This window comes from Gloeophyllum trabeum, assembly GCF_000344685.1.
Source record: "Gloeophyllum trabeum ATCC 11539 unplaced genomic scaffold GLOTRscaffold_00001, whole genome shotgun sequence".
Lineage (NCBI taxonomy): Eukaryota > Fungi > Basidiomycota > Agaricomycetes > Gloeophyllales > Gloeophyllaceae > Gloeophyllum > Gloeophyllum trabeum.
Window position 1 is genome coordinate 397,208 of NW_006920410.1, and position 27,956 is coordinate 425,163.

The 27,956-nt window shown below is 54.6% G+C and overlaps 11 protein-coding genes across 11 annotated transcripts; 4 read left to right on the top strand and 7 right to left on the bottom strand.

Annotated features, from left to right (window-relative positions):
- Nucleotides 1-127: 127 nt before the first annotated feature.
- Nucleotides 128-731, top strand: GLOTRDRAFT_134818 (uncharacterized protein; the record flags this gene model as incomplete). The annotated part of the gene is made up of 5 exons (XM_007862357.1): nt 128-151; nt 202-263; nt 315-396; nt 461-475; nt 538-731. The coding sequence occupies 5 exons, from the start codon at nt 128-130 to the stop codon at nt 604-606; spliced, it is 252 nt and encodes an 83-aa protein (XP_007860548.1). The 3' UTR covers nt 607-731.
- Nucleotides 732-744: 13 nt separating this feature from the next.
- GLOTRDRAFT_67379 (RCC1/BLIP-II protein) lies at nt 745-2,034 on the bottom strand (the record flags this gene model as incomplete). The annotated part of the gene is made up of 1 exon (XM_007862358.1): nt 745-2,034. The coding sequence occupies one exon, from the start codon at nt 2,032-2,034 to the stop codon at nt 745-747; it is 1,290 nt and encodes a 429-aa protein (XP_007860549.1).
- A 133-nt stretch (nt 2,035-2,167) lies between these two features.
- GLOTRDRAFT_67380 (WD40 repeat-like protein) lies at nt 2,168-7,248 on the bottom strand (the record flags this gene model as incomplete). The annotated part of the gene is made up of 9 exons (XM_007862359.1): nt 2,168-2,471; nt 2,526-2,737; nt 2,790-2,909; nt 2,968-3,185; nt 3,238-3,455; nt 3,513-3,637; nt 3,688-3,805; nt 3,859-3,967; nt 4,021-7,248. The coding sequence occupies 9 exons, from the start codon at nt 7,246-7,248 to the stop codon at nt 2,443-2,445; spliced, it is 4,377 nt and encodes a 1,458-aa protein (XP_007860550.1). The 3' UTR covers nt 2,168-2,442.
- Nucleotides 7,249-8,038: 790 nt separating this feature from the next.
- GLOTRDRAFT_134821 (uncharacterized protein) lies at nt 8,039-12,919 on the top strand (the record flags this gene model as incomplete). The annotated part of the gene is made up of 17 exons (XM_007862360.1): nt 8,039-8,290; nt 8,349-8,855; nt 8,908-9,322; nt 9,372-9,471; nt 9,530-9,621; nt 9,671-9,807; nt 9,860-9,971; nt 10,026-10,143; nt 10,200-10,395; nt 10,450-10,623; nt 10,690-10,889; nt 10,942-11,111; nt 11,164-11,263; nt 11,313-11,433; nt 11,489-11,717; nt 11,766-12,256; nt 12,307-12,919. 17 exons carry the CDS (start codon nt 8,039-8,041, stop codon nt 12,745-12,747), a joined length of 3,855 nt encoding a protein of 1,284 aa, XP_007860551.1. The 3' UTR covers nt 12,748-12,919.
- Nucleotides 12,920-13,259: 340 nt separating this feature from the next.
- Nucleotides 13,260-14,154, bottom strand: GLOTRDRAFT_134822 (Osmotin, thaumatin-like protein). Its single transcript, XM_007862361.1, has 4 exons — nt 14,038-14,154; nt 13,857-13,972; nt 13,730-13,802; nt 13,260-13,666 (listed from the first exon to the last, which is right to left on the bottom strand). Exons 1-4 carry the CDS (start codon nt 14,126-14,128, stop codon nt 13,386-13,388), a joined length of 561 nt encoding a protein of 186 aa, XP_007860552.1. The 5' UTR covers nt 14,129-14,154; the 3' UTR covers nt 13,260-13,385.
- Nucleotides 14,155-15,004: 850 nt separating this feature from the next.
- On the top strand, nt 15,005-16,886 carry GLOTRDRAFT_134823 (uncharacterized protein; the record flags this gene model as incomplete). Its single annotated transcript, XM_007862362.1, has 7 exons — nt 15,005-15,149; nt 15,230-15,399; nt 15,456-15,489; nt 15,546-15,577; nt 15,631-15,827; nt 15,877-16,808; nt 16,857-16,886. The coding sequence occupies exons 1-7, from the start codon at nt 15,123-15,125 to the stop codon at nt 16,884-16,886; spliced, it is 1,422 nt and encodes a 473-aa protein (XP_007860553.1). The 5' UTR covers nt 15,005-15,122.
- Nucleotides 16,404-18,460, bottom strand: GLOTRDRAFT_112838 (Ribokinase-like protein). The gene is made up of 8 exons (XM_007862363.1): nt 18,305-18,460; nt 18,176-18,254; nt 17,952-18,118; nt 17,721-17,895; nt 17,230-17,667; nt 16,857-17,171; nt 16,792-16,808; nt 16,404-16,731 (listed from the first exon to the last, which is right to left on the bottom strand). The coding sequence occupies exons 1-6, from the start codon at nt 18,436-18,438 to the stop codon at nt 17,130-17,132; spliced, it is 1,035 nt and encodes a 344-aa protein (XP_007860554.1). The 5' UTR covers nt 18,439-18,460; the 3' UTR covers nt 16,404-16,731; nt 16,792-16,808; nt 16,857-17,129.
- Nucleotides 18,461-19,738: 1,278 nt separating this feature from the next.
- On the top strand, nt 19,739-20,658 carry GLOTRDRAFT_112839 (uncharacterized protein). Its single transcript, XM_007862364.1, has 4 exons — nt 19,739-19,935; nt 19,997-20,080; nt 20,144-20,179; nt 20,230-20,658. The coding sequence occupies exons 1-4, from the start codon at nt 19,834-19,836 to the stop codon at nt 20,500-20,502; spliced, it is 495 nt and encodes a 164-aa protein (XP_007860555.1). The 5' UTR covers nt 19,739-19,833; the 3' UTR covers nt 20,503-20,658.
- Nucleotides 20,659-20,660: 2 nt separating this feature from the next.
- GLOTRDRAFT_123826 (dehydrogenase/reductase SDR family protein member 10) lies at nt 20,661-21,651 on the bottom strand (the record flags this gene model as incomplete). The annotated part of the gene is made up of 5 exons (XM_007862365.1): nt 20,661-20,892; nt 20,952-21,074; nt 21,124-21,259; nt 21,319-21,552; nt 21,612-21,651. The coding sequence occupies 5 exons, from the start codon at nt 21,649-21,651 to the stop codon at nt 20,661-20,663; spliced, it is 765 nt and encodes a 254-aa protein (XP_007860556.1).
- Nucleotides 21,652-21,820: 169 nt separating this feature from the next.
- Nucleotides 21,821-24,601, bottom strand: GLOTRDRAFT_112840 (uncharacterized protein). Its single transcript, XM_007862366.1, has 10 exons — nt 23,853-24,601; nt 23,297-23,791; nt 23,108-23,242; nt 22,956-23,057; nt 22,721-22,899; nt 22,577-22,666; nt 22,486-22,514; nt 22,319-22,429; nt 22,142-22,259; nt 21,821-22,087 (listed from the first exon to the last, which is right to left on the bottom strand). Exons 1-10 carry the CDS (start codon nt 24,463-24,465, stop codon nt 22,070-22,072), a joined length of 1,890 nt encoding a protein of 629 aa, XP_007860557.1. The 5' UTR covers nt 24,466-24,601; the 3' UTR covers nt 21,821-22,069.
- A 659-nt stretch (nt 24,602-25,260) lies between these two features.
- GLOTRDRAFT_51920 (Pkinase-domain-containing protein) lies at nt 25,261-27,745 on the bottom strand. The gene is made up of 7 exons (XM_007862135.1): nt 27,596-27,745; nt 27,405-27,546; nt 26,910-27,352; nt 26,457-26,861; nt 26,357-26,406; nt 25,780-26,307; nt 25,261-25,732 (listed from the first exon to the last, which is right to left on the bottom strand). The coding sequence occupies exons 1-7, from the start codon at nt 27,696-27,698 to the stop codon at nt 25,466-25,468; spliced, it is 1,938 nt and encodes a 645-aa protein (XP_007860326.1). The 5' UTR covers nt 27,699-27,745; the 3' UTR covers nt 25,261-25,465.
- Nucleotides 27,746-27,956: the final 211 nt, after the last annotated feature.

The following is a 27,956-nucleotide window of genomic DNA, read 5'->3' on the forward strand; positions in this document are numbered from 1 at the left end:
TTGAAAGTCGCGCCCAAGCGCTGCCGCCGGCTTGGCGACTGTCAGTGTCAATTGCACGCAAACAACGCGTAAATAACGCGTCGAGTCTAACCGCTCTAGTGCTCGTTCTCCCCAACGTATATCCAGCATGCACGCTTCGTTCTCTGTCGAGGTAGGTCAGGTCTCTGCTTCCATCTTGTACTCATCGCTCTCGTCTCGCAGAAACAGCAGACTCGCATCGCTGCTCTTGAAGCAGAAATTGCAGAAATGGAACAGAAACTCGGGTGAACGAGGATCGCCTCCTCAAATATATTGCTCAACTGACCGCGCCGCAGCGACGACGTGGACGCAGAAAAGATCGTCTCTGGGCATATCAAGCTGCTACACCAGTATAATGAAGCTAAGGATGCTGCGCAAGTACGTTGTGGTCATGCTCATGACAACGCCGAGCAGGCAGGCTTGACCTATTCCCATTGACCAGATACTCATTGGCAAGGTAGGCGCACTGCAGCTTTACGTCTACACGTTGCATCACAGGAGACCCTCATTCCATACCAGCTGGCCGCCCTGAAGCATACAACTATCAGGAGAGTACACGAAGATTACGGTCTAACCGATTCGGATTGAACAGGCGCCCTGCTATTTCCTCCCCGTGCTCAGGCATTTGCTACCTTTACCGCACACCCATGCATAAGTGCGTCGTACCATGTAATCCCACAACTCAGCTGCTGTAAATGTCATCTGAGGGTATTATTGGCTGTGTGTCTACCGATCGACTGCTATCCAGCTCGTGGCGCACCCAGCCCATATCGAGAGCACCTTCCCATCGGGTGCAGATTCTTCTTCTTCTGACCGAGGTGGCCATATCTTGACAGGCTGCGGAACATCCTCTGTGTTCCCCAGTCCCAAATTTCCGTGCTCATTCCACCCCCACCCCCACACTTCGGTACCGGTACGAGACTGATCCGACCAATCGCTCGAGACAGACGCTCTAGTCTCAAATAAACATAGAACGTGCTCGCTCCCGCAGGCCATATTCAAGAGTCGGTGTGTGACGGAAGTAAATGGGGAAGGGATAGAGGAGTCGGCACCATCTTGATAACCTAGCTGGCCCTTGCGATTGTCTCCGCAAGCGAGTATATGCGTCTGGTCTGAGCGTTGTACAACTGCGTAGGTACCGTTCCAGGTGCAGCCTACGGATTTCACATCCCTCCAGCGTTCAATGCCAGCCAGTTGGCCTTTGCGATTGGATCCCAGAGCGGTGACTCGGCCTGAATCGTGCAACAAGGCTGTGTGTTGGTGACCCAAACCAGCAGCGATAACGCGTCCTAAGGCAGCGTCCGATGCTACGAGACAAGGTATCGAGATAAACGCAGGTGAGCGGATCGGCGGGTTGGTTGCGTGTCCCAGTTGACCGTGCCTCGACATGCCCCACCCTGCTACGATTTGGATTCCACGTCGGCTGTCATCCCCTCCCAGGAGAGCGATGACATGGTGGAGACCAGTCGCAAGAGCCTCGATACGTATTGTACGGGCGGCCCATTCAGATCCTAAGACATGGTTAAATCTGACTTCATGGCACGCCTGCGACTTTTGGGACTCAGCGTCGAAGATACCAACCCCCAAGTCGCCGTAATCGTTCGAGCCCATGGATAGAAGAACGTCGTCCTTGCCAGGGGTAGACAGCACCAAGTAAGAGGTCTCCCAGCTCGTACTCGCGAGACGCAACGTGTACGCATCTAGTCCCTGCCTCTTCAGATCCAGGTCAATCGGCCGTAAAGTCGTCCAAGGTCCACCGTCCTTGTCATATGAAGGCCCCAGTTGGCCTCTCCGTCCATCGCCGCATCCCCACAGTTCAGTACTATTTGAGCCCGCCTCGTTAAGAGTCTCAAGTAAGACTAGTGTATGATTTGCTCCGCATGACACGCTCAGTATGCGCTTGGTATTCGTCGGAAGGCCAGGCAGCACGGACGAGAACCTATGTCTGTCTTCGGTGCCGCCAGTGGAAAGTTGACCGTACGCATTCGAGCCCGCGCATAGTAGTCCTATATTCATCGAGAATGCAGACGTCCGTATAACGGGCAATCTAGGTGATCATGGAGCATTGCTCAGGAGTGAGGATAGTGTGTAACAACGGTGAAGGCATAGGCGCCCGTGATACTAATAATAGGCGCCGGCAGTATGGCATGCAACACGTACGTGTACAGAACAGGATGGGCGAGAAAATAGGGAATTACTATGGTACATGCGGTATACTAAGGATACATTAGGGTTACTACTGCTGAAGTGCACAGGCGTAGTGTATCAGACTGCAACCAGAGAGAAGGAGAATCTGGTCCATATCCAAGCTGCACAGGACAAGTTTTCGAGAGTTGAACGCACAAACACACCCTAGAGATCCAAGGTAAGGAAAGATAACTGACAGGTCGAGAATAAAAGGTAAGAGAGGAGTTGTACCCGCTCTCATGCTATCTTGCATCCCAAAATCCGGACTGGAAAGTGTATGTTAGCGTGGGTTGTGTCCAAGGTCAAGTATAAGGACTCACGTGATCCATCAGGGGGACCAATGGCGTACACCATCTCGGTCGGATGGAAAACCAAAGAGCTCGACCTCGGAATGAAGGGTGATGGCTGGTGTCTTGCCGTAGGCGCAGTAAGACCGGTATTGATGTCCACACTTGAAAGGACCGCGGACAAGGTCAGTGACTGCACTGTTGCGCGTTGTGTTCTGTACTGGGTGGAATTCACCGCCGACAAGCTACATATCGAGGTCAGAGAATGCAGAATGGGGGTGAGGCAGGATGACTTACGCGGCGAAGACGCCGGCCTGGGGGTGGACGTCAAAAGCGCTCAGGCCGTGCGGGAACATCTCCCAGTTATTGATCGCAGCGTCTGCGCGAAGGTCCCAGATCTTCACCTCACCATCCAAGCTATTGATATCCATGTCACTTGAAGGTTCATACTTGAGATCCATGAATGGGTACATACCTAGCAGAAAGGAATTTGCCTGACAATGTAGGGTGCCAACGCGTGTTCTGGATCCATGAGACGTGCTCGCAGTACGACCGCACAATGGCGTCTTCTTCAGGCAATCGACGATCAAACAGGTTCACTGTACCGTCTGCGAAGCCAGCCAGGAATGTGGGGGAAGAACTCGGGTCGGAAGCCATTGAGGTGATGGGGCTGTCAGACTTCGTTTCAAGATCCTACGATGAAGGCATTAGCAAGGCGAGAGCGAGCAAGCTTGATGTAGCCCACCATCAACAGGCTCTCGGTATGGGCATCCCACACCCTGATCACGCGAGAGTCCCCTCCGACCATTAAAGAGCCTCCGTTCTGCTTCCAGTCCGTGATGACCCCACTTCCTCGCTTCGTCTGCACAAGCTCATTCAGACCCCTGAAAGAGCTAACCATTTGAACTGGCTGCGACGTCAATGCCGGATCATAATTTCGATACAGGCGCACTACACCGTCAGCTATGAAGCGCCTCTAATTAGCGATTGTACACTCAGGCTGAAACAAGTAACACAGACCAGATGTCGCCAATATGATTCCACCTACATCTTGATTGATGAAATGTAGGGATGTGATGCTGGTACCCTTGGGATTGCCATTGTAAAACAGCGCCAGCCGTCTCCTCTGCTGCCAATCCCACACGCTAAGGATACCTATCAGAGTGAACGACGCCCCAGATATCACCTATCTCACCTGATGGTATCCGTGTCACTGGCGACGACCAAGTGAGGATCATACATGTGGAAGGCTGTAGTGAGAGGATAGGGGCCGACTTGCAACGTCGTGATGTGCTTGGTCCACCTACGAGTCTCTGCAAATAGCGTTAGTCAGTATTTGACGACTGAAATCTGAAAGTACACTCACCCGCGACTTCCACTTGAGACTGAGTCTCCGTAAGAATCTGCTCGTTCCGCTGTTGACGCCAGACTTGGTAGTTATATTGGACACTACCGGGCTCGTCCGCTTCAGCTTGCTGCGCATTGGGCCTCAGATTCCATCAAAGATCCAGGCGAGAATGAAGCTCACCCTCATCTGCGGTTCTTTGAAATACTCGCAACACCAGTCATAGAACCGACTCTTCAGAGGCAGGGAATCCCTGATCCCAGCCCCGGTTCCGAGTCCCAAAATTACACTGCTGTTTCCCGAATCCACAGAGAATGTACTCCCACTAGGGCTAGACATCGCGCCGCTAACATGCCTGCGGACTTGAGTACCCGCCCTCCGTCGCGCTCTCAGCCGCTCCATGTCTTCTTCCATCAGAGCTTCCATGACGTCCCAAGGCATGAAGTCCGCAGGAGCGTGATGGTCCTGAGGATGGTGGACAACTGGAGAGGGCGGCGGAAGGAACGCGCCGTCTGGCGAAGGCGGACGTGAATACGGAGAGGTGTATTGCGCGAAGTTCAAGTTCGGCGAGGGTGCCCGAGAGATATCGGGCATATCTAGCCGCGGAGGCGCAGGTGTACTGGGTGTGGAGCGACCGTCCTCCGTCGAAGGGAACGCGATATTTCCGGCCAAACTCTTCAAGGCATTTGCAAAAGACGACGTGCGGCGCAAGGTACTAGTTACGCCAGCAGCGACCGCGCTGGTCATCGTCTCACTTCTGTTAAGCTGGGGTCGGTTGGCAATCGGTGCATACGGTTGGGGTTGGGACGGCGATGAGTGTATCGAGGAGACCCTTGAGCGAGTGCCATTGTGCTGGTGCCCTACACGAGAAGACGGTGGTGGTGGAGGTGGCACATGCAGCGAAGTAGAATCCAACCGTGTAAAGGGAGATTCCAGCAAGAGCGCCATGACATAGTCAACAACGGTCTGCGCGTTGGTGGCGACCTCTTGGTACGGATCGGTGGATAATTCGAGAAGAGCGACGAAGATCGTAAAGAAGGACGAAAGTAAGACACGGTTCTCCTCTCGAGCGCCTTCATCATCCCCGAAGCTGTCCAGCCATTCAGAGACAGCAATCGCTGCAACATCGTCATCGTCCGACATGTGATTGCTCATCCCAGACACCCTCCGGCGGTTCTCTTCCCAGTAAATCCACGCACAAACTACGAAGTATCCTCGCCACTCTTTGGCAAGGCAGCTAATCAAGACTAGAAGTTCCTTCCGGACGGTAGGACTGGCATCGTCCTTGACAGCAAGGGTAGCACCCGTTGCCACAGCCACTTCCATTCTGAAATGGATGCGCTCTTCAAGATGTTGCATCGTACCACTGCCGCCCCCACCACACTTATTAGGATCCGCAGAACCGCTCGAGCCCATAAAGGTTCCGAGGGCATAGAGCGCAGCTGTCCGGACCTCAGGAGAATCGTCTGAAAGCATTGCGATGAGCTTATCCTGGGTCCCTCGGTCGACTCCATATATCTTGATTTCGTCGTTCCCATCCCATATCTGCGCGATACAAAGAGCGCACCACTGACGCAAGAGGAAATCACCTTCGTCCAGCCTTTCGAAGCAGTTGTCGAAAACGCGCTCACGCCAGCACGCGGTCTGCCCATGCGCAAAGTCCCGAGCAATCGCTGACAGGATGAAAGCACACATCGCTTTGTGTTCCGAGTGGTTCGGAATGACGGAGTGCTGCGGGTCTTCCTGGATAGCTAGTACGTTTGCAAAGTACTTGTACCCTTGATTTGTGTAAAGATCTACTTGACAGGTAGGATCGACCGCAAGGATGCGTGCCCATATAAAGATGAGGACGGGCCTCAGATCTTGTCCAGCCGCCTGCAGTAGCTTGGATATGTAGGGGAATATCCCGATCGTGAGCGCCAGATGTACCGCCCAGGGGCCGAGGTCAACAAACTGAGAGAGCAGTATAAGAGCGCGAAGGCGGTGCGGCTGGGACAGTAGGACCTGCAAGACGATGGGTAGCTGCTCTGGGGGTTTGCGGGGTACGAGATGATGCTCAGTGCCCTGATCTAAAAGTGAGGGTTGCGGCTCCAACGCCGCGTCGCTGGGCGCTTCTGCGTACGCGGCACCGTTCTCGCCGTTCGTCTGGACGGGGAGCGACATTGGGCCTCGCTTTGTTAGCGCCGAGCCCCCGCGCGAAATCCATACCTCGAAGGCAGTGAGCTGGTCCGCAAAGAAACGGCTCGGGATGTAGGTGTACGGGCTGTCCGCAGATGCATGGGCATTATTTGACCTGTCCTGACGAGCCTGCTCGGCTTGGCGCCGCGATCTAGCTACAGCACTCTCTCCTGCCTCACCTTTCGATTTCTTGCCAGCTAGGAGATCAGGTAGCTGTCGGAGACACGCATCCACGGCGAGATCCCAAGACGCCCACAGCCGGTGCGTGTTCGTTGGGGGCAGTGGAGGGCTGGTATGAGGTGTGCAGTGGTAATTCTTCATGATACGTTCTGCGAGAAGGAAATTTCGGAACAGCGACGCAATGAGGAGGTCAGAGCGATATAATCGGGTGAACAGTTCTCGAGGGAACGTCGTCCAAGCGATCGTATCCGTAATGGCAATGAATATCCAGTTCAGCTCGCCGAGCGGCGTCCGGCGATCCTTGAGGTCACCAGGCAGCTGCATAACCATATCGGCGGTAATATTGTTAGGCAACTGGTGGTTCATCACGAAGTACCGCAGGGCGATGTCTATGGGGGAGGTTAGGCAGGACGTGAACAGGTCGGCGGGGAGCTCGGGGCAAGATGGAAGCGTCTCGTGCGCGGCGCAGGCGGCGAGCTGGATGGATTCTGAGAACGGCGACTGCCCCTCTGGGTAGCCGCCTTCCATCAAGTTCTTCCGCTTGTCTCGATCCTCGGCGAATGCATTGAAGTTCTGTAACAAGTGGCCCGCAGCGGAGCAGTCCCAAATGTACACCGACGGAGAACCCAGCCATGTCTGGATGTCGGCGAGAGAAACGGGGATGTATTGCGTGTACTGCTTGTTGAAGCACCAGAGTTCGCCGCTGGGGGTCGGTTTGGGGACTCCGTGGCCGTTGTAGTGGAAAAGCACGGCATCCTCCTTCGCACCTCTGCGGAACTGGACGCAGTACCTGCGCAAGTCCTCGTACCACGGGTCAAGGATAGCCTTGTACGTGATCTTGGGGCTCAGACCCTCATACTGGTGCCGTAGGTTCTCGCCAATCGCCTCGAGCGCTTTATTCGAGGGCATGCTATGCGGGTCCACCCAGCACTCCAGGACTGCGCACGGATTCGTCTTGACCACGTCGGGCGGGTCCACGTCTATGTTTAGACACAGGATGAGGGCGGCGTGCGCCGTCCTCAGCTTCCCGGGGGATTGTCGCCAAGGCGCCATTTTGGGGATCCATGGCGGCGGCGGGGTGGGATTACCACAGGTGAGGTGTCGCTTTGCCGACCAGTAGGGCAGGATGGGGGCGGGGTCTGGGAGGGTGGCGACCGAGCCATTGTGCATGTCCGGCTCCGTCGCCGCCGCTGCGCCTCTGCTTCGTGTACTCTGGCTCGAAGAAGGGTCTGAGTTGGATTTCACTCGGAAGCCTCGCTCGGTGTCCCCGTCGGCATCGGAGTGTCTAGAGTTCGTTTGGCCTTGAGTAAATACAGGGATTGAGCTTCTTGCACGCGTCAGACACGGTACTGCTGCATACCTGAGTAGGACCCGTTCATATTTATTGTCCCTCAACAGCGACTCTATAATGCCTCCAGGCTCTGAGCGAACTATACCTGCCTGAGTGTACCTTACGCGGCTTGCTCGCAGTCAAACGTTCCGCAAGATTGAAACGTGAACACAATGGGAGATTTCAGGCCGTACGCCCTCAGACAACGTAAGTAATCACCGTTCAGTGTATCACTGCCAGAATCGAGCGTCCCACGCCGTCAGCACCGTCCTCAGCGTCGCAGGCTACGATCTCGGGCGTCCAGTCAGGGCGGATCCTGGATGTCACAGCCCAAGTCACAGGTAATTGTTGTCACGGACGCGTGCACTCAGCTGCAGAGCGCTTTCTACAGCCACTGACATGACCTTATAACCCGGATACCTTGCAGAAGGGGCTATTCACTCTCGTTTAACTCCCGGTTTACCGCTATACTGTACCAGAACTGCAGCGGAAAGCTAGCAAGCATTGAGCTCTATGGCGTCCGTAGACCCGCCGTTGGGAGCGGTCGTACAAGTTTCGGTCGGACGGGGGACGGTGCGGTTCAGCGGCGCGACTTCATTCGCGCCGGGGAAGTGGATAGGGATTGAGCTGTACGAGCAGAAAGGAAAGAATAATGGAAGCGTCCAGGGCGTCACATACTTCAACTGTAAACCAAACTATGGTGTGTTTGTCCGACCCAGCCAAGTTACGGTCGTTTCTGCAGAGCCTGAGCGGCCTGCGCCTCCAGTACGTATATCCCTTCTATCAATGAATACGTTGCGTACATTAACCGTCACCTTTGAAGACTGCACGGACCGCTCCTCGACCAGGCCTGTCTCACCAGCGGACACCGAGTACCGCCAGTGCAGCTGGTTCTCGGGCAGGGTCCGGCACTGCATCCAGGTCCGCCAGCCCCTTGAAGCCCTCACCCAAGGCATCCCCAGCTCCTGGTGCACAAGGCCCCCCTACACCCCGCCTCGGCTCCCCCACGAAACGTCTCTCGCTCGCCGGCGGCCTGCAGGCCCGCAAATCCCTCCCGCGCAATGCGTCTCACGACAATAACCCGCCATTCAGCCCGACCGTATCCTCGCCGCTGCAGACGGAGTCCCCGCCAGCGCCAGCGCCGCCGCGGAAACTTCCTTTGAAACGCGTATCATCCCCGCCCCCTCCTCCAGCCCCGGAGACCAGCTCCCTGCGTTCAGTGTCTCCGCCGCCGCCCCCTTCTGCTTTTCCTAGGGAGCCTTCCCCACTCCTTTCTACGCAACCACTGAAGCCGCCATCTCGACCCCCTTCCTCCTTGTCCCGACAGAATGTGACTTGCTCATTCTTACCGTTAACGTGTAGCTGATCAACCTTTGTTCTAGCATTCCCAGGATGACCAGGAACTACAGGAACTCCGTGCAAAAGTTCGTGTCCTCGAAGCCAAACGCGCCGACGACGCTCGCCACGTCCGCGAGCTCGAGACCCGGCTCTCCGAAGCCGAATCCTTCGTCGCCCTCCGCCCCAAGTTGCAAGCGAAGCTCAACCAGCTGCAGACCGAGCTGACCGCAGCGCGCCGTGAGCTCTCCGACTCGAAGCAGATCTCGGAGCTGTCCGAGAGCCGGATGCTCGACGCACAGGAGCAGCTGGAGATGGCGATGCTGGACAAGGAGATGGCGGAGGAGAGGGCGGAGACGGCTGAGGCGGAGCTGGAGGAGCTGAAGGAGAGACTTGCTGTCGCAGAGGTGGAGCTGAAGGTACTGAAAGAGGGAGGGTCGGTGGGCGATGGTGGTGCGAGTAGTGAGTGCCTCTTTTTGCTTATTGTTCCTGTACCTTATCCTTGCGCCAGCGGAGGGAGGGTCGGGAGAGGGCAGAGACGATGGGAAGTCGTCGCTAGCGTATATACAACTAGAGAAGCAGAACGAGCGGTTGAAGGAAGCATTGTACCGGTGAGCCTCTCTTCAAACATTCCAGCGTGAGCTATCAGTATAATGAAGCACTGCACAGTTTGCGAGAGATCTCGCAAGAAACGGAGTTAGAGCAGCGACGCCGCATCCAAGAGATGGAGAAGGACGTTGCCACCCTAGACGAGATCCAGAGTACGTCCGCTGAATCTATACTGCGGCAACTATGTTGACATATACACAGGCCAATACGAGGAGACCTTGATAAAGCTCGCCAACGCAGAGGTCCAGATCGAAGACTTGAAGATGCAGCTCGACGATGCCCTGGGCGCCGAGGACCTCCTTGTCCAACTCACGGAGCGTAATCTCATGCTGAGCGAGGTCAGTGTGTTGCAGATTTGGCTTGGTACTGCTTCCCTGATGCTTGCCACAGAAAATCGAGGAGATGCGAATCACAATCGAGGATCTGGAAGCGCTGAAGGAACTCAACGACGAGTTGGAAGAAAATCATATGGAAACGGAGAAGACGTTACAGGAGGAGATCGGTTCGTCCTTCCTTCACTGATCCAATCGCTGCTGCTGATGTTCCCCCGTCGCAGACGCGAAGGACGCTGAGCTGCGAGAACAGCGCCGCAAGATCGAGTCTCTGGAGGATGTATGTGTCGACATGGAGAACACGATCTCGCAATTCCGAGAGCTCGTCATGAACCTGCAACAGTGAGAGATACATCTCACAATTTCTATTGCGAGGCTCGTACTGACCACCTGCTAAGGGAACTCGATACGCTGCGCGCGGAGAATCAAACTGTCCAACAGGAGTCCGCTTCTGCGGCATCGCAGACCGCAGCGATGATGTCCCTCAACCTCAAGCTCCAGTCATCTGCATCCAAGAACCAAGCGAAGACCATTGAGCTGGAGCTCAAAGGCCACGAAGCCCGTGAGGCTCGTGAGCTGCTTTCGATTGTCCAGGTAAGTTGAGCCCGTAACAAGCTCGAGAGGATATGTGGCTGATTCGAGTTTCAGCCGTATCTGCCACAACTCTATGTCGAGTCGGATAGCGACGCGACGAGCTGTTATCTGCTCTTCCAGCGCCTCGCTTTCAAGACCGATCTCATCAATGCGATTGTGGGACAAGCACATGGCTTGCCGGATTCGTTGAACGGACCCGTTGCCGACGTCCTTGTCGGTATTTGTGAGGTAAGACCTCCCCTTTACCATATCCAGAACCTCAGTGCAACACCATTTCTCACCGTTACCGTATAGATGCGCGGCAGGATTGCTAGCTTGTCCAACCTGTGCAAACGCTTCGCTGCCGTTCTTCGGCGCTGCGACGCAGAGTCATTCCTGAATATCGGTAGGCTCTACCCGGAACTCGCACCGATGGAGAAGCGGATCGACTTGCATCTCGACTTGCTCCGCCGCGACGAGTTCCGTGAGATGGAATGCGTCAGCGACGTCGTGAAGTGCGCATCACTGTCTTCAAGGATGTATGTATATCTAACCTGGTGTTGGCAGGTTGCAGGCACAATTCGACCATTTGGCCGAGACGTACTTTGCTGGGTACGACCATGAATTGGGTGAAAGGGAGCTGGGCTACGCTTCCGCGTTCGACCTCGATCTGGACATGGTGGCGGCATCCATGGGCTTGGCGAAGACGTCTGTCGCGGCGATAATGAAGGATACAGGTTCGTGTTTTGCTGTTGTCCAGCTGTAGACGGGACGCTCAAAGTTCGGAAGATGTTGCGCTTGATTTGGGCGGCCTTGACATCGAGAATGAGTTCTTCGGGCCTCTGCAGAAGTTACTAGACCAATGCAAAGGGGCCAAGTCATTGTCAAGGTAAGCTAACGAGAGGCATAACGGAGGTAAGGCTGCTGAGGTGTCCTAGGAAACTTACGAAACGCCTGGAAGAACTCATACAAGAGTCGTCGGCGCTCAAAGCCCCTCTTATTCCCCAGCTGCAAGCCCTGAACAACTTAGTTTCCGAACTAGTAAATTTCGGCATACAGGTGCGAGATATGATCACGATGCAGGGTGGGATCGATTGGCTTATCAATCCCACAGCTTGCTCAACAAATCATGCCTCATTTGAGCGATGCCCGTGGCGAGAAAGAAGCATTCTCGTTAACGAAAGTACTCTCATTCGTCAAACAGGTCGCGGCCTCTACAGTGGGCAAAGATCGAAAAGATGGTGTCTCTTCTTGGGAAGCCGTAGCTGAATACATTGCACGGCTCATCAGTGAGGCAGCAGCGTTGGTACCTTTGGCCATGGACCCTGTCAACGTGACGAAGAGTGAGTAATTGTTACCAATCTGAAGGCCACGGACTGAGAATGTTGTAGTCACGGGCACGGCACCATGGGTTGTCCGCGTCAACGAGATCAAAGCCAGCACCGCTGTCAATATTGAGGCGGAGCGTAAGGTCGCGCAGCTGAGCGATGAGATCCAAGGGTTATACCGCTCCCTCAAGTCCAAAGACCAGACTATCCAAGAGGCGGGTGTTAAGATCGAACTCATGGAACGCCGCATGGAGACGGTTAAGAAGCAAGCGGATACCATCGCTGAACTCGAGAGCGAGCTTGGGAAGGCACGGAAGCAAGAACGTGCCTACGAGGAAGCCATGGAACAGCTGCAAGCCGACCTCGATGCTTTGGAACAAGACAATGCTAAGCTCACGAGCATGTCAACTGGTCCGCAGAGAGAACGTGAGTGCCTCTTGCTCCTCCTCGTCCTCTCGCCTAGACATGATTTCGCAGCTTCGGGTGTACAACCCGTGGAAGCAGAAACTGTTGCCGTGGAAGGTAGCCTGGAGACGAGCTACCTACTCGAGCAGGTATTTGCCTGTTTCTTCCCTATTCTTTCTCAAATTGAAAACCTCTGCAGTTGGAAGCGTTACGCGGGACGGTTCGTTTCCTCCGAATGGAAAACTCTTACCTCAAAGGACAAGATCTTCTCCGAGAGATACAGACTCTTCCGCTCCTTCCGGAGCCGATCAACAGGGAGCCCACGCCGCCGTTAGAACCGTCTGGTCTGTCAGACACTGACTCGGACTCGGATGAGCCAAGTTCGCCCCCGACCTTGCGCTCTCTGGCAACCGAAACAAAGCTGCTCTACCGTGATGTCATCAAATTCTCTACGACTCCACGGGTCGTTGACCTTTCCGAGTTGAACGCGAGACGGGCTGAGGGTAAGGCGAAGAGCTGGGTGCCTAGGAAAAAGAATCCTGCTCAGCAAGTGTATGAGCGCAAGATGGAGGCCGAGCGCCTGACTCGGCGCGTCAGAGGTTTACTTGAGAAGGCGAATACGATTGCTGCGGTCCGCTAGCGTATGATTATTGTCTCTATACATACCCGCTTCCCGATATCCTATGGCTGATTTTAGTATGTATTTTATATGCTCTTAATCATGAAGCATGTTTTCTAGCTCACATGGTATCGCTTATGTACGGAGTATTGTTTGTGCCATTGGCGCGAAACTCATGCACATTGTATTCTGCTCAACCTTCAGAGCCTGAGGAGTCAATTTGCCACAGCATGCCACACTATCGGGCCACACTGATCTTACTTCACAATATCCCGGAGTTCCGTAACATGCCCAAAGCCAGCTTCGTTGTCGGAACCGATAGCTCTCCCACCACGCAAGCCTCGTATAATATCTTCTGCTCTAGCAGCCAGTACGTTGCAGAAGCACTGCCAGGGCTACAACTTTTGAAGAATGAAGGCATGCCATACAGAATAGGAGGGGTACATAATAAGTATACCATCTACCGAGACCCCGACATTTGGGAGTATAGTAAGCGGTGGCAGAACACAACAATACCTTTTGGGCACAACTGCAGCATCTGGGCGGTGTTCGACGTTGTTTGAGGATGTGATTACATTAGCTCAATGAGTACATATGCCCAATAAATACAAGAAGGCAAGAACTGTTATTTCCTCCCCATGTCGTCCAAACTTATTTTCTTAAGCGCAGAAAGTGTGCGTGAAGGTCTGGCCCAGGGGCGAGTTACGGTCCGCTGCGTAATCGTTCGTGTAGGAGTAGGCCTGGTCATCAGGGCAGTTGTTTTGCTGGCACAGGACGCTCTGCCCATCAGATGACGAGAGCCTGGTGTTCAGGTTGATGGCCAAGTTGACGTGGCTCAAGTCCCAGGATGTACGCTCGCCACCATATTGACCGAAGTTGCCGTAGCCGAACTCAGAGACAATGACCCCCGAGTTCAGACCAGCATCCGTGCAAGTAAGACCTGAGGGGCCACGCAAAACACTCAGTTACGAGCTCGAACCGAGAGATAAAGGCCGGAACGTACCGCCAACACAGCCGCCGGTCGCACAGTTGGTGCCGTCATCATGGCATCCCGTGCGTCCCCAAGCACGAATACCCTGTGAAAAGTGGTTGGAACAGTAGTAACACGCAGCGCACAGTAGGATACTCACGACTTGATGGTCGTCGACGCCGAACGAGCTGGAAGCACCAGGGTTCAACTTGGTACCATATGCGACAGATGTGTCGGGCTGCCCGTTGGGAGCCTTCCCAACGGCGGGCCACACGGCTGGGTGGGCACCGTTCGTGAGTTACGACAGAACAATATGGTTATAGCAGAACGCCGCGACTTACCGAAATTGCAATTGTTTTGGAAGTGGATGGTGAAAGCACTAGCGGTAGAAACGGCACCAGCCAGGACGGCGACAACAGCGGCAAACTTCATTGTGAATACTTATTGGGTGGTCGACCGGGGTCAGGATCCGCTGCTGAAGCGGAACAGAGAACCCCCTTGCATTTATACCAGAAAACTGGGATCCGAGAAATAAAGTGCGATGATCAGGGCATCCATCCAGACCGCACAGGAGACTCTGGATTGCCGATTTTCAGAGGAATCAGTCGTATGACGGAGCACCGCATGGATGTTTATATGCAGAGAGGCGGCAGGCCAAGTACACCATCAAACGACTACGCGCCGTTCTGTTAAGACGTTTCAGTCGAGACAGCGAGTTCCTCGGAAACCTGGGGGTTCCATTTGATCCTTGCTCGGCGGGCAAGGTCATCCCGCGCGGAGCACATTATATCTGGTTACCGTCACGGGGCTTTCAGATGTTCCACGCGATTGCCAGAGTGGGTTCACCGCGTCCTAGTACGTGGCACAAGAGCACCATGAGATCACGAGGCATAAAAAATGATGCAGTCACTACTCACTACCCGAGCGGTCAGCGAAAGTCACATAAATCTGGACATCGTGATGGGAGCTGTCATTTTGAATCGCTACCATTTCCGCCGTATGCACGGATTGATGATAATTGATCGCAGTTCGGTCGCCGGAAGGTCTCGAAAGATGAAAAAAAATCAAAGAACACGAGCTTATTTTTCTCCGGGCCACCCAAACGTCTGAGCACAGTTCCTCGCAGCATTGCAGAATGCTGCCTATGAATTATTTTGTGTTAGCACTTGTGAACTTCAGTCATGGATGTGAACGGGCTTGACACTCAACGTTGATGGCCTAGAGAGCCAATTGGGAACGACCGGGAGTTCCCGGGTCCGCGCCACACGGGTATACCCAGGCTATGTGGCGTTGTGCACGGACCTTCACGCCACCTTGAGCATTCTGACCATCTACTCGCTCAAAAATCTTTTCTGGCAGCCAAAGTTTCGAGCCACGCGGTTTTGCGACACCTACGACTACAGACTCTTTCGACTAGTCGGAAGCCATGGTGAGGGCGCATGTAAAGCAGTCGGTAAGTGATGTATGACCTGTGTGCCCTTCAGCCACCGATCCTGACGCCACCTGCTTGTGTGGCACACTTTACGTCTTTAGCCAGAGGAGAAGAAGGAGGCTCACAAGAAGAAAGTTGCTGCAAAGAAAAAGAGTCCATCGGAGAGTGGCGTGTGGCCGTGTAAAATCAATGGATGTAACAAGCAGTTTGCGAGGGAGGCCGACCTTAAGCGGCACCAGAGGACGACGAAGCTGCACTCTATGCCGGGATTGTGAGTTTAGCTTTTCTGCGTTCTGTGGCGCGTCATAATACGGAACTACTCTGCAGCCGTTGTCCTCAGTGCGATGCCACTTTTACTAGGGTGCGTGATTGTGCATAAGTCCGAAACCGACAGGGGTGCGAATGACTGCCCTATAGACCGATGCCCTTCGTCGTCATCAGAAATCGAGGTGTGTGGACAGTTGACTGATCGGCTCTCCACCATTGTAACATTGGCATACAGGCACAATGGGGTTATAGTGGAGGCGGACGCCGAGATGAAGAACGGCGAGGGATCGTCCGCATCGAAGTCACGCAGCCGCAGCGGAACTCCCGCTACAGATGGCAAGGGAAAGCCGGAGGCGTCGGGTTCAGGCAGCAACACTCAAGCCACTCCACCAGGACCAACCAGCTACTACAGACCACACACTCTACACGCCGGTAGGTTGCTACGATGCCCCTGATGATTCTCAACTCAACGCTCTACCAGGCTATGCCGCTGCTCCCAGCGGAAGTGGGGATTACCCCTCGACAATTGGGTTGCCCACGTCGGCTACTAGGGGCAGTTGGCCTGCTGCACCAGCTTGGACCCCGGAGGGAGGCCCGCCTCAGATGGGATCGTATCAATCGTACTATCAACCTTCGCCTTATTATCGTACTAGCGCAGGGGGCCAACCCAACGGCGACAATCCTCCGCCACCTGTAGAGGGTAGCCAGAGCCCAGGGACCGGTGCCCCGTCGACGGCTGATAACACAGATGCTGCGCCTCCGGGGCCCAATGATGCTCCGCCCGCGCCCACTTCGGCAGTGGTTGACCCGCAGTTGTCTCAACATTCGGAAAACGTCTCCATGAAAGATGTCGATGGGAAGCCCAGTAGCGATGCGCCCTCCTCGATTACTGCCCCCGTGATCGACCCCGCGTTGGAAGCCAGTTCCAGTGCTTCTGCCTCCCAACCCGTGCCTGCGGACGGCAGTGAGGCCAAGCCTGTCTCGATGCAGATGACCGCTGCCGCCATGCAGGCCGTCATAGATGCGATTGCAGCCAAGCCTGCAGGAGACCCTACTAATGCCCCTCCTCCTCAACAGCCAGCTGGAGACGCTGAGCCGAAGATGGCCGAGGCGCCTGCTGTGGCAGAGGCAAGCGAGCAGCCAGCACCACCCTCCGGGCAAGTAGCGGAACAGCCCTCGACTGACCCGGATGCTCAAGGCCATGATACAGAGGCTGATGCCGACGGTGAGGCCGATATAGATCTCCCGCTCGACGAGCCCCAAGGACAAGAACCCGTGCGACCGCCCCCGATGGAACCGATGCTGACTGAGGATGGTGAGCCGATGCTGAACCCCGGTGAGCACTTCAACTTGGAAGTCTTTGCGGATGTAGAGCGGAGTGCTCATGCTATCATAGCCGAGTTGTTGACACAGGTATGTCTCATGTATATGTCCTCTTCCATCGGCTCATTGGCAGAATAGGAATCTCTGGCTTCCCCACCCCCTTCGTGATTCAAACGCGGAAGCTGCTAGGACGATCTGTGATGTACACCTGGAAGTAACCTAAATCCTGTTATAGTATCGTTTTCCTTTCTTGCGGTCGTAGTAGAGTGGGCATTGGAAGAATGGTATATTGTGGACAATTGGCAATGGAGATGATGAGGCCATCCATGCAAGTTGAATTATAAGAAAAGCGCTAGTGGATACAGGACGCTGTTGAGAGCGTATGCGATAGATAATGATAAGATACAGCATTTAAAGCACATTAACCTTGGGCCATTTGAACTGGGGGCCGACCTGGGACAAAATTTTCAGCGTCTCTGCCAAACATGAAGAGCGTAGTATAGAAGCTCACCTGGCCGACACACATCGCACCCATCTTGTGGCCGACCAACACAGCATCGTCAATGCTCTTGCCACTGAGAAGAGCGCCAAGGAAGCCGCCAGCGAAGGCGTCGCCGGCACCGTTCGTGTCTATGATCTCCTCGTCCTTGAGCGGGTTCACAGGCACGACCTTGGGCGCGTCGGGGTCGGCGGCGGAGACGACGACGGTCGAGCGCGGCCCCTGCGTAATAATGACCGTACGCGGGCGCGAGGGGTTCGCCTTGGGCAGGAGCGCGATCGCCCGTGCAACGGCGGCATAGTTCTTCTTGTCCGGTTGGCCGGTCGCCTCGGCCCACGCCTCGGCCTCGCTCTCGTTGCCGAGGATAAAGTCGCAGTAGGGAATAACTTGCTGCAGCTGCACCTGAAAGAATTGGGGGATAAAGGGTGCGGAGAGGTTGAGCACGAAGGTCTGGGCGGGATTGTTAGCTGCGGGACGGGCGGTGACAGAGGAGTCGAAGTTACCTTGCCGGCTTCAGCAGCCTGCTTGCTGAGGTGCAGAACTGACTCGGTGCCGTGTGTTAGGAAGAATCCTTCGACATAGTACGTCTGTGCGCTCTCGATCAAGGGCGCGACAATGGGGGAGGCTAAATGTTCCTTCTCAAACTTCTCCGCTGCCCGGAGGGTAGTCACCAATGATCTGGAGGGGACAGTAGGTCAGGCTTGAGACACGATTGCGATGTTGAGTGCATATACCGATTGTGACCGGTAATAATGACGGCGCAAGCACCAGTCTTCTCGCCCTTCTTTACGAGGTACGCCTCCTGCAGGCCCTCTCGCTTGTTAGCAGCCCTCAGCTGGTCGGCGAGGTTATCGTCGCCGACGCATCCAGTGTATGCAACTGATCCTGGAGGGAGGATATACTGAATATCAACGCGCCCTCAGTAACAGCTTTCGATCGAGTGCACGACTATACGTACCGCGGCGCCGCGAGCAGCATTTTGGGAAGCACCGCCGGCAACGTACGTGACCTGGTACTTCTCAACGATCTCCTCGTACCTTTCTTTGCCATCAGCAGCACATATCGAATCATAAGCGGGGTATCTTACAAAGGCATGTGCTTATCCTCCGCGAGGATGGCATCGTTGGCCTTCAGACCATACTTTTCGAGCAACGCCTCGCCATCCCGGACTTGCATGTCGAGCAGGGGGTTCCCCATAGCGAAGAGCTTGATGTTAGCCATCGTGGACGAGGGTGGGGGACGGCAGGGAAAGTGGGTAGAGGGGGGTGAAGGAAAGTCGGTGGATCGATAATGGACGTTTCCACGAGGGCTGCATCTTATCCTCAGCCACTCTGGGTAAACCCGGTCGACGTCCTTCTCCGTTACATGGCTTTAGCGGTGGTCTTTTCTGCTTGTTTTCTGCGGTTTTTGAAGCCGGAACCTCCTCAGGATTATTCTGACTGCGCATATATGGAACGATACAGAATAGCGGCACAAGATCTGCTTTGCACGCGAAGCAAACCTGCCTTCAGGAGGCTTGGAAGCAGGCGCATCTGCCGCTGTTATTTGGCCTCGAGGTCCTTCTGGGTCTCACTTGTCCGAAAGATGAAGCGTGGGTGTAACACACTGTGTTCTAGTCGCCCCCTTTTGGGGGAACGAGGTCTATTTCTATCTCCCCTGTCAGGGCATGCGAAGTTGTATTCCCAGGTGGAAGCAACGGAGACACCTGGAATACGGCTAGCGGTCTCTTCAGCTATGGCATAGCCAGGGTACTTGGTCAGGACCGCGAGGGATTCATTCGGCGGGGAAAGAGCGGTCGTAAGTGAATTCCCGGACGTGCATCTGTGCCGAAGATATCTCAGGGATTTGCCCGGTGAAGATCACTATGGCCAGTCTAAGACGGCAGTACGCTTGCTGGGGGTTGGATTTCTCGTTCGCCTATATGCAGCGAACCGTCCTCAGGAGCACTCAGTATCATGATATCGAGCTGCCCTCAACCCGCACTGGTGATCAATACTACGCGGTTTTGTCATAACAGAGGTGCTCCTGGAACTCTGGTTCCCGAGGTAAATAATCAATTATATTCGCCGTCAAATGACTGTCGAAATGTAATGGTGCGGTGCTATTGTGGACGTCCGTAGTAATCATAGGCGGTTGGTTCATTCCTTCACTTGCCGTTCGTCTTCTACGCTCCATTCCACTCAGGCCATTTTCTCAAGATGCCTGATGTTGTACTCAACTTACACCGCCTAGAAATTATTCATCCTGTTTTGCTGGCCTACCGGCGCAACTTCGGAAATGAAGCAGATATGAACTTTTACATCCTTCTGTCCTCTTCCTCCTTGAGCTTGAGTAGTTGTACAGAACGACGTACATAGCGCACAAATCGCTATTTCCACCGGCGACCAACAAGCGCACGTCCGACCTTAGCTCTGGCCGCTTCACACAGCGCCGCTCACAGTCGCAATTATAACCGTTCCCATGGTCCGCCACTATGCGCTCATCATCACGATGGGCAGATGTGCGAATTGCTCTGTAATACCGTCAATTGAAGGTTGAACTCGAAGCTGAGTCGAAGCCTAAAGCCCTACTCGGCTCCACTACATTCGAGCAACTTGCCCCCAGCCCTGAGCAGCTATGGCTGACCGAAGTAAAGACGCCCCTCCGCCCCCGGAACAGGTCGCGCATGAGTTGAAGGAGGACCTGGGCGAGGAGAGCGACGAGTACGACGATATTGTGGTACGTGTATTGTCCTACGCGGTATCAGACGGCGCGGGCCTCACGACGGCCTGGTGCATAGGAAGAGGAGGAGGAGGAAGCAGGCGGATTTGAGGACGACGAAGAAGACGGAGAAGACGCGGACGGGGAAGCGGATCCCCAGCAGGTACACGTCCACGTCCAACAATCACGACTGCTGAGCTGGTCTGACACGTCTATATTCACTTAGAGACAAGGCAGCCTTACTGCTCTCCTCCTCGGCGGGGTACGTCTCTATGCCCTTCTCTCTATGTCCACTAACGTATCCTGTTACAGGAGAACGGTAACGCCGCTGGCGAAGAGGAGGAGGAGGAAGACGACGAAGAGTACGAGGAGGAAGTTAACAAGGAAGAGTACATCCCCGCCGACGGGAAGCTGCCCCCATCTCTCAGTGGGACCACTCCCAGCACCGCAGTGAAGAGATCGAGAGGTGAGATCGACGAGGACGAGGGGCCCGGCGTCGTAGGCACCGGCGACAGCGTCGGGGACGAAGGTCTCGAGGAAGAGGGTGGCGACGACGAGCAGGGTGCGAAGCGGCTGAAAGTGTAACATTGATGCGGATTCGGACATTTTGTGTGCGTGCTGAGTTGTCTCGTCCGATCGTGCGTGCTCCGTTTGTTACCTTATTCATCTTCATCATTGCCCCCTCTGTTGTTGTGTTTGTGAACATAAAATTATGAATATATTATCAGGATACCATCATCTGTTCAGAGCTGCACGCCGCGGGTGAGGGCGCCGTCGACGACTAGGTTCGTGCCCGATGTAAAGGAGCTCGCAGGGCTCGCAAGGAATACCACCGCCTTTGCTACTTCCTCTGGCGTTGCCATGCGCTTCATGGGGTTGAGCGCCAGCGCCTTCTCATACAGCTCGGGGTTGTTTCTTTGGGCGTCGTCCCATACGCTTCCCTCGAAGAACGTATTTCCAGGACTCACAGAATTTCTGCACAAGACGTATCCGGTAAGTTCTAGTGATGTCACACTGGAGAACGCGACACTGACGAGCGAATGCCCTCCGGTGCTAAGGTGTACGCCAGTTGCTGGGTATAATGGGTCACGGCGGCCTTGAAGGCGCCGTACGGGCCTGCAGCAGTGAAGTCAATTTCCCTGCCTGAGACGGACGACCTAAGTACGGTACTGTCAGATTGGACGCGACTCAAAACTGCATACTTACACAGAGACAATGGCAGCGGCCTTGGACTTGCGCAAGTACGGTAAGCTTGCCTCGACCAGATTCACGAACGCCATCATGTCGACGTTGAAGGACGCCTGCCAGTTCTCCGGAGTGGAAGGGATGCCCAGAGCCGACACTGTCCATGAAGTCAGTCATCAGTGATCTCCGATTGAAGCAACCAATCCTACTACACACCATTGCTGATTACGATGTCGACACCACCGAATATCTCGGCGGTGTCCTGTACCCATGCTTCCATAGCCGCCTTGTCTGCAACGTCCAGAGCAGTGCCAATGGCTCTCGCTTTGCCGGACTCGGTGGTATGCGGGGCGATGCCGTCCTTCTGCACTGATCTGGCACAGTAGGAGACGTTACATCCTTCTTCTAGGAGTTGCTCGACAATCGCACGACCTATGCCTTTGGTTCCGCCTGTCGAAGAATGCAATGTGGTTTATTCGCCGGGAAGGACGGGTGATTGGAGTTCTCACCTGTTACAAGTGCCGTCAAATCATCTAACTGGAGATACATCGTAGAAGATTGGCAAGAGGTGATAGTATTTATAACGACTGGAACTAGTGTCGTGCAGAACAGTCGGACCGATCTTTAGGAAACGTACATCGACCTCCGTCCATCACTTACAGAGATAAGATAAAGTAGGCTAAGATTTCGACGTCATGGCCTCAGAAGTTCATTGGTGGTCATGGGTAATATTAAACGCGCCGTGTCGCCTTTAAAATAAATATGCTAGAGTGCAGTTAAACGAAGGATGGGAGCAATGGAACATGAACAACGTGGGATATACGTAGTATTACAGAACCGACAGTCCATGGAACACGTTCTAAGTCCAAACCTCTCGGTACTCAATCAATGAGGCATACTGAGTCTCCAGACAGCATCATAGCGGAAGACTCCGATGATAAATAGTAAAATGGAAGACCGACAGTGCCTAGTCGTCTTTGTAGCCCTGTATGCACATTCATGAGCTTGAGCTCAGTGACATTATGGTTAGCACACGCACCTTGTCGATTTTTCGTGCCACGAGTCGCTTTTGTACGTAGTGGAAAGCTCTCTTGATGTCATTCCACATGAACAGCAACGTAACCACGATCATCACTGGGATCGCGATTTCCCAGAAACTGCAAAGGCGATATCAGGCCAGGAAATACGGCAGATCGCGATGAAGGTGAAGACGTACAGCAGGTCTGAATTGTTTTGAACGGACCACATGGCACTGAAGTTCATACCAAAGTAACCAGTAAGCAAGGTAAGGGGGAGGAAGATGATAGTCGCTAAGGTGAGGCGCCGCCTGAACGCAATTCACGTTAATATTAATGGCGAAGGGTCTGACGAAAGAGCACGTACATGACCTCGTTCATCTCATACGACGTCATCTGTAAGGTAGCGTCAGCATTGCTCGTCAAAACGAAGAAAGCCAGGCTAGGACCGGACGTACATTGAACGTGTAGTTGATGAGATTCTCGGCCACGTTCGCGAACATATCGACACTCGTCAGGATATACTCCATATGGTCGAACACGTCTGCCTTCATCACATCGTCAATAACAAGCACTCACGCTGCCTGCGTACGCCTACTTACCAGATATATCTTCGCCTTGTGGCTCATGAATCCCTTTGGCGGCTTGCTAGGGTCGTATTGTGCTGGATCAATCAGGGCCGCACAGCGGTCGATATCATAGCGCCGCAGGCCGTAGACAACTGTCTTAATTGGCTCCAGTGTACGCTTGTGTAGGATGAGGTCGCCCGAGATGATATGAACTGGATAGTGGGCAATGGTAGACTAGCAGAGGACATAATTGAGGGTGATCACTTACGCTCCCGGACCGTACGCATATTGGGTTTGAGGAGGACGTCGTGCTCGAGCTTCACGAGCTTGCCCTGGTACTCGTCCACAACTTCCAGGCAGCGATCAACGACTATAACCATGGCTTTAGCGACGTCCAGCTTTCCCCGCGAATAAACCTACTCAGATCCAGCAAACTCTGAACAAGCAGGGACGCGTCCGCGCTAAGCCGTAGCGTCGTGTCTCGCTGCCGTAACCGCGCCATGATAGGTGCCATGAATTCAGTCGTGGGTGTTTTATTGATGGAAATAACAGTGCCTTTCATGACACAATTCTCAGAACTGGATTACTCTGACTGGTGCCGAGACTTACCATCACGGAAGAGGAATATGCAGACTGGCTCAATCTTCACGTTGACACGGCCGCCCTTCTTGAGCTCCTCGATGGTACGAGCATCCCGCTCGCGCTTTCTTGTCCTCAACGAGTCTTGGCGAACCACGGGGGCCGGGCTCTCCAAATCCACTTTGACCGACTCCATCCTATACGAAGGCGTCCGTTTCATGGTACCACGCTTAGTCCTCCGGGTGGAGAACTTAGAGTTCATGGCGGAAGAATTGCCATACACAGTTCTTTCATCGTCCTCCTCAGTGCTCCGTTCAGAATCCCGATATTTATGATCGGACGGTTCCATGTCCACCGGGGACGCGGACCGCGGGAAGTCGGTGAAGGTGGAGGATACGACCTCGTCGTCTGAGGCAAGGGAGTGACTGAGAATGCGGAGGAACAGGTGCTGGGTGTAGTAGTCAGCTTTTGAACGGGCATGTCCTCGTTGGTGCAGAACGTCCTCCAGGGCCAGGGGGTGCAAATCTATGGACAATACATTGGAAAAGGTCTGCATTGTGGGTGAATCGGGACACTCTTGACTCACTGAATTTGAGTGCCAAACTGCTTATGACATCCCAGCTGATCCCATTCACATTGATCCACCGCACCTTGACCCATGGGTCCCGCTGGAACGCCCGCTCATCTTCCAGCAAACCTACGAATTCCTTGTTCGTATACCGGCCGGTCATAGCACTCGTGCTCGAGTAGTCGATCATTTCAATGACACAGTCCTGCCTGATATGCCCGTAATGGAGGTACGCCGACTGACGACGAGGGTCGACACCGGGCTCCGCGCCTGCACCCATCCCCCTGCCTGAGATGACGGACGATGTCCGGTGCATTTGCATGACCTTCCGCACTGACTGTCTAAAACGGTCCCCGGGTGTTGAGGTTGTCCTGAAAGTCGGTCGTACCGGCTCCTTCGAAGGTAGACCAGCGGGCTCAGAGGCCATACTAGCTGCTGGGACTTGCTTGCCATTACTCGTACCATTCCCCACTGAGTCTACCCCGGGCGTAACAACAGAAAGAGGGGGTCGCTGAGCTGGTTCAATGGGCGATGCCAGAGGCGAACCGGTCTCGGGAAGGTCGAACTCTTCATCGAGGTCTGGTGTCAGAGAGCGACCCTCCGAGTCTGTGAAGCTATTTTCGCGCGGCATCGCCAAGGACCCAAGGCTGCCAAGATACTACCAGACAAAAGAAAGCAGCAAAGGAGGGTTATAGAACGTGATTATAGGGCTTTATATCGAGGTTGTAGTGAGGCTAGGTATGATGGAATCATGGAGATACAGCGCCCGCGGCCATGAGGTGCTCTAAATTAGAGTCTAAAGATGGACGGGGGCGGCGGCGTAGCTACACCGAGTTCACCACGAGCGCCAACGGCAGCCCGGGAAGCAGAGCTCGAGGAGCAAGTCGATTTCTCGTACAAACCCTGGTACAAACTTAAAATTATTGAGTTGGACATCGAAAAATTGCTCTTGAATGCGCGCAAGGCAAGGCTCGAAGATCACACGTTGGAATCGGGATAACAAGTTTATATGGTACTCACAAATACGGACAGGATACCGACAGCAAGGGCCGTGATACGCGACTTACCCCGACCACCTCCGCCAGCCTCTGATCATGACGGCTGCTCGCAAGACGGAGCACTCGCAGGACTAGGCATGGAAGCAGACATTAGCAGGACCATATACCCGATAGCTCCCCTTTCCCTTGTCGAAGGAAGAGTCGCGTCAAATTCATAGAGAATCAGAAAGACGGGGGCTGCGAGTCATGACATTGCGATCGAAGAGACAGGGACATGTTCAAGGACCTAGTGACGATCAAAAAGAACCCCGCCGAGTAGACCACAATAACCGCAGAACAAGAGATACACTCACGTTCAACAGTGGAATGTGTGCACGGTACGAACGAGACCTGGCTATAACTTCGCAAACATGTTAGCATAGTAAAAGGGACGCTTAATACAAAGACGGGAACCCGAGTCTAACGAGACAGAGCGACCAAAGACCCTTGTCCTCGACCTACAGGACCTCCAATACCCGTGAGCAGAAAGCAATACATTATCAGAGCACAGCAAGCAAGCAAAGAGATCTAGCATACAGACAGCAAGGAAGCACATACTATAATACACACATACAACCGAAAGCGACCAGCGAATCACTCGCCCCCACCCGCGAGCTCCAGAATCAACCTGCAGGCAACGTCCATGAAGACAAACGGCGACACGACCTCCTCTTCTTTGCAGTCCTTGGCGCTGATCGACCGGTTTGACTCGGAAGCCGTGTCCGAGAGGCTCGCGTCGGGGTTGGCCATGTCGAACTTGCCGGCGCCTGGCTCCGTCGAAGCCTTGTACGACTTTTTGTGGTGGAAGTCTACCAGGTAGTTAATCGAGTCGACCATGTACAGCTGGAGATTCATCAGAACCTAAGCTAGGTCAGCAAGGATCCCTTCTAGGATAAGATGCAACATACCACGACGTCCCCGACTCTCGCCCTCGTCTCTACAAAATAAATAGACGCGGCCTTCTTCAAATCCACGTACCCGGTGCCATCCAGATGCGTTGAACGGTCGATGCGGATCTTCTCCCCGCTCCGCCGCTTCCTCACCCCAACCCCGCCGAGCCCACCCAGGTCCTTCTTCTCCTTCCACTCCATCCCGAGCGCCTTCAGCGTCCGGTAGATCTCCAGCATCACCTCCATCGGCGGAGACCGGCTGCGGATGCCAAAATGCCACTTTGTCCGGTGCTGCTTCTTCTCCTTGAGCGGCCACGACCGCTTCGCGCTCGCGTACGAGGCGAGGTGGTGCTGCTCCGGGAGTTGGTCGGGCAGGGAGGAGTTGAGAACGGCGAAGTTGTTCACTTCCGTCTCAGGTGTGGAGAAGTCGAGGCCGGATTCGTCGATCTCTTCGTCCTCGTCGTACGAGTTAAACTCGGACTCGAAGGGGTTTTCGTCGAGCTCTTGGGCTGGCGAGAGGACGTTGGGGGATAAGGGGTATCTGGGCTGTACGGCATGGTCAGTTGTGATCCAGATATGAATAATAGCTACGTACGTCCATAGCAACCAACTGAGCGTCCCGTTCCTGCTCCTCGAATTCCGCCACTGTCGAAACATAAACGCAGGCCTGCTGGGCAAGAGAAATGACCACTCACAGTTCTTCCCCAGCCGCTTCTTATCCCGAAGCAGCATGTACGCGACCTTGACAGCATTTCCCTGGGGCCCGTCATCTCGCCGTAGGCACTCCCATACATCCTCCTTGTCGACACCCTCCATCCGGTGCGCCAGCTCTTCGACGACATCCTCCTCGATCCTACCCAGCCCTTCGATGATCTCGAAGTCGAGCTGCTTAGGCGGGACGACAAGAGACGATAACGTCCCTAGTACAGGTCCGGGCGGGGGTGGTAGCGGCTGCAGGTATCGCGGGAGGTCGGTGGTGAAGAAGGGGTGCTGGAGAATTTCGGGTACGGTGATGCGTTTGACGGGGTCGACGGCGAGCATACCGTTGATTAGGCCTCGGGCGTCGGGGGAGAGGTAGGAAGGCATATGATAGGTGCCCTCTGCAGATTGTCAATAGCGTACCAGAGATACATGTACGAGGGACTCACGGCTGATCTTGGTAAACAGCATCTGCACGTCGTCGTCCTCGAACGGCAGCCTTCCGCAGAGCATTACATACAGAATAACCCCGCAGCTCCAGACGTCAATCTCCGGTCCCGTGTACAGCCCGCCCCTAATCACCTCGGGCGCGGCGTAGTTCGGACTGCCGCAGCTGGTCTTGAGAAAGTCGCCATCCTTGATCTCGTTCGAGAGGCCAAAGTCGGCGATCTTGACGTTGAGGTCGTCGTCCAGGAGGACATTCTCGGGCTTGAGGTCCCGGTGGACGATCTTGAGCCGGTGACTGTACTCGATGCCGGACATGATTTGCTGGAAGAAACGGCGTGCTTGCGGCTCGGGCATGCGACCGTTGGCGACTATGTAGTTGAAGAGCTCTCCCCCGGCGTATTCCAGCACGATAATGATGTCCGTCGGCGTAGAGATAACTTCGTATCTGCGGCACGCGCGGTGTTAGAGAATATTAGACGGCAAACAAAGGCGCATACAGCTTGATGATGTGGGGGTGCCGTAGCGTGCGCATATACTCGACCTCCCGCTGCACCCTCGTCTTCGTCCTCGTCGCATGTATCACCTGCTTCGAGATGAACTTCATGGCAACCTTGTGGCCCGTAACGGTGTGCATGGCCACTGCGAGCCGTCAATGTGTGCGCCGTTCTCGACGTCGATCGTGACTTACTCTTGACTTTGCCGAACGTTCCCTCAGCAATGTCCTTGATGACCGTGTACTCCCCCAGCTTCGACGCTGGGAGCGGCGACGAGATGCCGTTGTCCTTTGCCATGATGCTGGGGCCAGGGGAATCCCTGCAGAACGAGCGTTGCGGCGTGCAGAGTCAAGCGGGGCGTTGCGGGGGATGGAAGCCGAAAGCAGGTGCCGTAATGCGCGACGCCCCTCTTGAAGGGCCTCTTCCCGCTCCTTATACCAACCTTATACGGTCGACCTGCCGGATTCAAAGGTTCAGCCCTCGAAGTGTCTTGTTTGAGTCTTCTAACTACTACAGGCAACTATGGAAGACTAAGTTTGCGACGGGCAGCCGGAC

Coding starts and splice junctions, on each gene's coding strand:
- GLOTRDRAFT_134822 (XM_007862361.1), bottom strand. CDS start 14,128: ATGAAGTTTGCCGCTGTTGTCGCCGTCCTGGCTGGTGCCGTTTCTACC. Junction 13,973..14,037: donor CCAAAACAATTGCAATTTCG/GTAAGTCGCGGC, acceptor GTGCCCACCCAG/CCGTGTGGCCCGCCGTTGGG. Junction 13,803..13,856: donor GCGTCGACGACCATCAAGTC/GTGAGTATCCTA, acceptor CACTTTTCACAG/GGTATTCGTGCTTGGGGACG.
- GLOTRDRAFT_112840 (XM_007862366.1), bottom strand. CDS start 24,465: ATGCCGCGCGAAAATAGCTTCACAGACTCGGAGGGTCGCTCTCTGACA. Junction 23,243..23,296: donor CATATTCCTCTTCCGTGATG/GTAAGTCTCGGC, acceptor GTGTCATGAAAG/GCACTGTTATTTCCATCAAT. Junction 22,260..22,318: donor CAAAACAATTCAGACCTGCT/GTACGTCTTCAC, acceptor TCGCCTTTGCAG/TTTCTGGGAAATCGCGATCC.
- GLOTRDRAFT_112838 (XM_007862363.1), bottom strand. CDS start 18,438: ATGGCTAACATCAAGCTCTTCGCTATGGGGAACCCCCTGCTCGACATG. Junction 18,119..18,175: donor ATGCTGCTCGCGGCGCCGCG/GTACGTATAGTC, acceptor GTTGATATTCAG/TATATCCTCCCTCCAGGATC. Junction 17,896..17,951: donor ATTATTACCGGTCACAATCG/GTATATGCACTC, acceptor TGTCCCCTCCAG/ATCATTGGTGACTACCCTCC.
- GLOTRDRAFT_112839 (XM_007862364.1), top strand. CDS start 19,834: ATGGCTGACCGAAGTAAAGACGCCCCTCCGCCCCCGGAACAGGTCGCG. Junction 20,081..20,143: donor GGGAAGCGGATCCCCAGCAG/GTACACGTCCAC, acceptor ATATTCACTTAG/AGACAAGGCAGCCTTACTGC. Junction 20,180..20,229: donor CTGCTCTCCTCCTCGGCGGG/GTACGTCTCTAT, acceptor ATCCTGTTACAG/GAGAACGGTAACGCCGCTGG.
- GLOTRDRAFT_51920 (XM_007862135.1), bottom strand. CDS start 27,698: ATGGCAAAGGACAACGGCATCTCGTCGCCGCTCCCAGCGTCGAAGCTG. Junction 27,353..27,404: donor CACCCCCACATCATCAAGCT/GTATGCGCCTTT, acceptor CGCGTGCCGCAG/ATACGAAGTTATCTCTACGC. Junction 26,308..26,356: donor CTCAGTTGGTTGCTATGGAC/GTACGTAGCTAT, acceptor CATGCCGTACAG/CCCAGATACCCCTTATCCCC.